This window comes from Oppia nitens, unplaced genomic scaffold, assembly GCF_028296485.1.
Source record: "Oppia nitens isolate AA-2021 unplaced genomic scaffold, nextdenovo-longstitch-racon4-pilon3 scaffold1_pilon_pilon_pilon, whole genome shotgun sequence".
Taxonomy (NCBI): domain Eukaryota; kingdom Metazoa; phylum Arthropoda; class Arachnida; order Sarcoptiformes; family Oppiidae; genus Oppia; species Oppia nitens.
Genome location: NW_026533199.1, coordinates 544,234 through 549,626, shown reverse-complemented (window position 1 = coordinate 549,626; position 5,393 = coordinate 544,234). Strand labels below are relative to the sequence as shown.

The window sequence follows — 5,393 nt, the reverse complement described above, 5'->3', positions numbered from 1 at the left end:
GATGTTGTTGACGGATATGATAGCTGTCTGAGCGATGTTTACGTTTTCTTTCGGTTCGGCGGTCCGTGGATTGACAGTAGAAGTGACGGATACCGATTCGGTTTGAGAGACAGCGCTTTTGTTGACATTGTCGTTTTTGGTGTTCAATACAATGTCTGTATTGACGACATATGCGTTACACGAATGAGCGGTGGCTATTGACGGACTAGGCTTCGGCATCAAATTGAACAGTCGTCGAGCGTCCTGACCAATGAGTGCCGTGTGGTTACAATCTTCGACGACATGAAGAGTCAAATAATCTGTTTTATTTCCGATTGTAACCGACACGTGTGAACTACCGATGGTGTAGACCGTGCCGACAAGTTGTTTGATGGCTATTATTTTCGATGGGTCGGGTCGTAGTCGAAGTTTTTGCGCCAATTGTGACGATACAATTGATACGGTGCTGCCGGAGTCGAGAAGCGCTTTGAAATACATACCGTTGACTCGAAGGCCGAAATAATCGAAATCCTTGACGTCATTGGTATTGACTTCAGCTGAGGACGAGTTGATGGTTCGTGTGTTGGTTCCTGATCTGCTATCGGAACCGTTGCGGTTCGAACCAAAGCGTTTGATTGGACACCTAGAGTGCCAGTGATACTTACGGTTGCCGGTTGCCAAACAATACCGACACGGCGGTGAATCGTTTTTCTTACGATATGTATTGCGTTTGACAACCGTTGCGGTGAGAGTCTGTTCACGACTAGTGGTCGATTGAGTTAAACTTTTCGATTTGGACGCTTCGATACCTAAGGCGACTTCGAACCAATCGTTCGGTGTCTTAACTCTCGAAGCGCCTAATAGCTGCCGATAGCTATCGGGCATACCGTTTGTGAGCATAGCGACGGTGTTGCTATCATTGAGACCGGCCTGTGATAGAAGCCGACGCATATCGTTGTAATATGCGGTGACCGTCTCATTACGATTAAGTGTACGACGAGTGGCGTCGATCAAAGGGTTCGTTGATTTGCGTGTGAACCGGGCGATCATGAGTTCGCGGCACCGGTGATACGTAATGGTCTGCCACATCGGTTCAATCTCTTCGGCCATCCAAATATGCGGAACCATTCTTCGATGGTGATGTTGGCGTCGGGACCACTGTACTTGTCACATACCAGACCGATAATGCGACCAATCGGTTGATATGTACGGTGTGCAGCGTATGTGTCATCGTTATTATGTCGAATCATTGCCGATGTTTGCGTATGAGTAACGTCACGAGTAATGCTTTGATTAATCGGTGGTTGCGGCGGTTGGATCTGATTGTCGGAAGTGGACATCCGAGAGACCTGTGCTACGACTGTCTCGACATCGGATTCACTGACTTCGAGATCCTTGACATCGACACCGGTTGACGGATCATTAACTCGTTTGCGTTGACAAACACGTGTTTTCGGTGTGCCTACCGCTCGGGTACGGCTGCGGGTGCTGTAGTAGTACGGCATGATTGACACGATTGTTGACGATGACTAACGGTTGAGTAGGTTTATTGTTGCCGACTGCGCCAGAATGTCGGCCAGTTAGCCGACGATTACGTAAAATAAAACGAAACGGTAATAACAATTAACGTTTATTTTATAAAACATAAAAAACTAATCAATACAACGATTACAAAACGTATATATATATATAGGATATGTCTGTGTCGACATCTGGTCGACAATTGAAATAAGTTATAAATTACAATAATAATAATAATAATAATAATAAATATATATTATTAGTTAATTCTTAATGTTTAAAAAATAAAGTTAAATGAGTTTATAATAATAAATTATTTTTATTTAAAAACTGGGTATAAAAGGACCATGTATCTTTAATATAATATTTAATATCTATAAATAATAAAATACAATATTACTAATATATTAAATGAGCATGAATATTTTTAATAATTTATATACAGTATATTTGGTAGTTAAACTAATAAATATTATATGTTAGTTTGTTAAATAAAATTATATAATATAAGTAATAATAGAAAATAACAACAAAATATTTATATAAAAAAAATATATTAATAATAACCATATAATTAAATAATATGTGTAGTAACAAATTAATTTTAACTAAACTATATTATTTATTTAATTAATTTACTCTTTACACTAGTAAATTTATGTTAAATTCCCCCCTATAATAAAGTTTTTAATAATAATAATTGCTATAATTTTCAACTATTTCTAAAAATAAATATATTATAACATTTACTGTGTTATAGTAATTTGGTTTTGTATTATATTAATTATCCGAAAACGATTTAATAATTAAAATATAAATGTAATATCTAATAAATATTTATAATTTTAAAAAAAAAATCTATAAATAGAATTTGTATGCATAATTTAAAACTATTAATTAAAAAAATACTTTTACTTTTTATATGATTTTAAAATCTGTGCCAAATTAATTTTAAAATATATTAATAATTTCTCCATTTTATAGTAAATACATTTTTTTATAATTAGTTAGTTATTAGTAGTACTAAGTTTGCTAAGAAACAGTTGAAGTTTAAAATTTAAGACATTATTTAATCTAACAATCATTCTATAGTTATAATCATAAAATTATGTCTAAAATTATCCAATTACCATTGTTTAATTTAATATTAGCAATAATATTAATTGAGTCTGAAAATTTTGTAAAATGTAACAACACTAACATTAACAATACTGATTATAACAGCAACAATAGCGGCATTAATGTCAACAATAGCGGCAATATATCAAACCAGAGCGCCATTAACATCAACATCAATAGCAGTTTGAGTAATATACAGACTAACAGTAATAACATTAGCAACAATAAAATTAAGTTATTTGATCTACCTCCAATTTCTGAGCTAACATCTAAGGTAATATATATTTATTAAATAATATTAAATTTTACATTATAAATAATATTTATAAAAAAAAAATAAATATTAAATTTTAAAATTAGCATAAAATTTATTATATTATAATGGTAAATTGAACAGCCATAAAAGTTACCGTCTATATTAAAAACAATCATAATCAAGGTTTAAGATTTTAGGGGATGTTTAAGGAGTTGGGGTATAAACTATTATTGCATTTAAAAACGGCAATTTCATAAAATTTAAAGAAATTCCCAATATAAATTCACAGAAAAATTGAGAAATTTTCCAAACATAAAAATTTAAAATAAAACTTAATTTAAAAAAAATAATGTATTTAAAATTGAAAAATAGTTGATAAAAACATTAATCAGTTATTTTTAATATTTTAATAATGGCTCTTTGGGGGCTAAAATTTTAAAGGGGGGGGGTGATACCTACTCGTTTTTAACATACACCCCCCCTCCCCCCATTTGGTCAAAACGTTTGGTTAGTGAAATCCATAAAATCTTGATTGTGAAGAGGTGGAGACGGGGTCATTTGACTTAACCCCCCCCCACCCCCTCTTTATTAACCTTGTTTATAAAAAAAGTAATTGTGATTAGTTATAACTAAATAAAAAAAATAATTTTTTTTTTATAATTAGATGACTGGTCGTTGGTATAAAATTTATGCAACAAGCTCAAATATGTTTATCAATTTGGATATTGAAAACGTATTCGGCTCTAATCCGCCTGAATTAAAACTAGCATTAAGGTAAACTAAAAAAAACAAAAAAAAATAGTAACTATTGATATTTATATAAATATGTATTTAATTTTTAATTATTTCATATATTTATATATATATAATAATAATAATAATAAAATATCTAATTATTTCATATATATATATATATATATATATATATACTAATAATAATAATAATAATAATAAAATATCTAATTATTTTTACATTAACTAACAACATGACATTAAGGTAAACAACAATAAAAAAACAAAAATTAGTAACTATTGATATATGTTTAAGTAAATTTTAAAAAAAATTATTTCATATTTTTATATATAATGATAAAATATCTAATTTTTTTAATATAATTTTTTTTAAAAATATTTTTTAGTAACGAAATTAATGGAAAAATCGTAAGAGGATATACAATATTAGATCAATTGAATGGTATGGATGTTACCTATGATGAAGGTAGTCGTGTTAACTATAATATAATGGACTATGATTTTGAACGCTATCTTGTAATGAGAAATACAAAATCCAAAAATGGTATATTTTTTTATTAAAATAAAAATTTAACAAACTTTAACAATTTATAGATTTATTTTATAATGATTTAGTATAATTATTTTTTTTTGGACAAAATTTTAGCCAAAAAATTTAATAATTTTTCTATTAATCAATGATTTTTTGTTGTTGTTGAAAAAAAACCAAACATTTTACTTAAATAAAAAAATTCTATTTTATTTTTAAGGATTTTTTATTTAAAAAAAAAATTAAAATATTAAACATAAATCTAATATACAGTATATCTATAATATTAAAAAAAAAATCTATAGATCATAAGGAGTCACTGAAAAAAAAACATTGAATTGAATACATGTTAATATAATTTTTTTATTTTAACTAAAACACTAACCTCTCCCCCTCCCCCTCCCACCCAAACCCTAACACTTTCTAACCTCTCCATCCATTTACCCCCACCTAATATCTAACGTAATTAAATAGAAAAAAAACATTATATATATAATTTTTTTGGTACGATAAGTATGTAATTTAATGCATTTTTAAATAGCATGAATTTTAATTAATTTATTTTACTGTTTATAATCTAGACTTAAAAGCGATAATAAATATAATATATAGTATTTTTTTTAATAAATTTGTTAAAAATTGTTTTTTTAATTATAATTATTTTAATTTATAGTTGAACTAACCGTTTACAGCCGATTCAATGATCAATCGCCAGAAAAGGCTAGACTATTGAATAATATTTACAGAAAACTCGATCGATTGGGTCTTAAAATTAATTTAAAACCAGTTAACAACAAAAAACCTAAAAATCGACGATTAGGTTAATCTGGTTAACCGATCAATCAAATAATTACCGAAAAGTTATAAAATCAAAATTTATTGAAAAAAAACAAACAAATATTTTTTTAATTAATTATTTTGTTTTGTAAGCAGCAAATTATTAATCAATTATTATATATAGTTTAATATTATAATTTTATTAACATCTATAATAAAGTATATATATATATTATATAATTATTACAAATAAAATCCTATTTATTAAAAATCTTAATATGTATTAATAATATGTAATTATATACTATATATAAATTAATAAAAATTTAACATTTATTATTTTTGTTAATGATTTTTTTCTAAACTTTTTTTTGTTGATTAAAATCTTGTCCAAATCCATCCATTTCCATAATAATAATAAATTATAATTAATATTAAATAATAGTAATTAAAATAAAT

At 27.4% G+C, this 5,393-nt stretch overlaps 1 protein-coding gene across 1 annotated transcript; it reads left to right on the top strand.

The window, feature by feature from the left end:
* Nucleotides 1-2,511: 2,511 nt before the first annotated feature.
* On the top strand, nucleotides 2,512-5,087 carry LOC128952332 (GATA zinc finger domain-containing protein 4-like). Its single transcript, XM_054297712.1, has 4 exons — nucleotides 2,512-2,893; nucleotides 3,540-3,649; nucleotides 4,015-4,172; nucleotides 4,831-5,087. The coding sequence occupies exons 1-4, from the start codon at nucleotides 2,609-2,611 to the stop codon at nucleotides 4,980-4,982; spliced, it is 705 nt and encodes a 234-aa protein (XP_054153687.1). The 5' UTR covers nucleotides 2,512-2,608; the 3' UTR covers nucleotides 4,983-5,087.
* The last annotated feature ends 306 nt before the right edge of the window (nucleotides 5,088-5,393 follow it).

What these genes read in the sequence shown, in the direction of transcription:
- LOC128952332 (XM_054297712.1), top strand. Translation starts at nt 2,609, where the DNA reads ATGTCTAAAATTATCCAATTACCATTGTTTAATTTAATATTAGCAATA. An exon ending in GAATTAAAACTAGCATTAAG is followed by an intron (nt 3,650 to 4,014) that starts GTAAACTAAAAA and finishes AATATTTTTTAG; the next exon opens with TAACGAAATTAATGGAAAAA. An exon ending in AAATACAAAATCCAAAAATG is followed by an intron (nt 4,173 to 4,830) that starts GTATATTTTTTT and finishes TTTAATTTATAG; the next exon opens with TTGAACTAACCGTTTACAGC.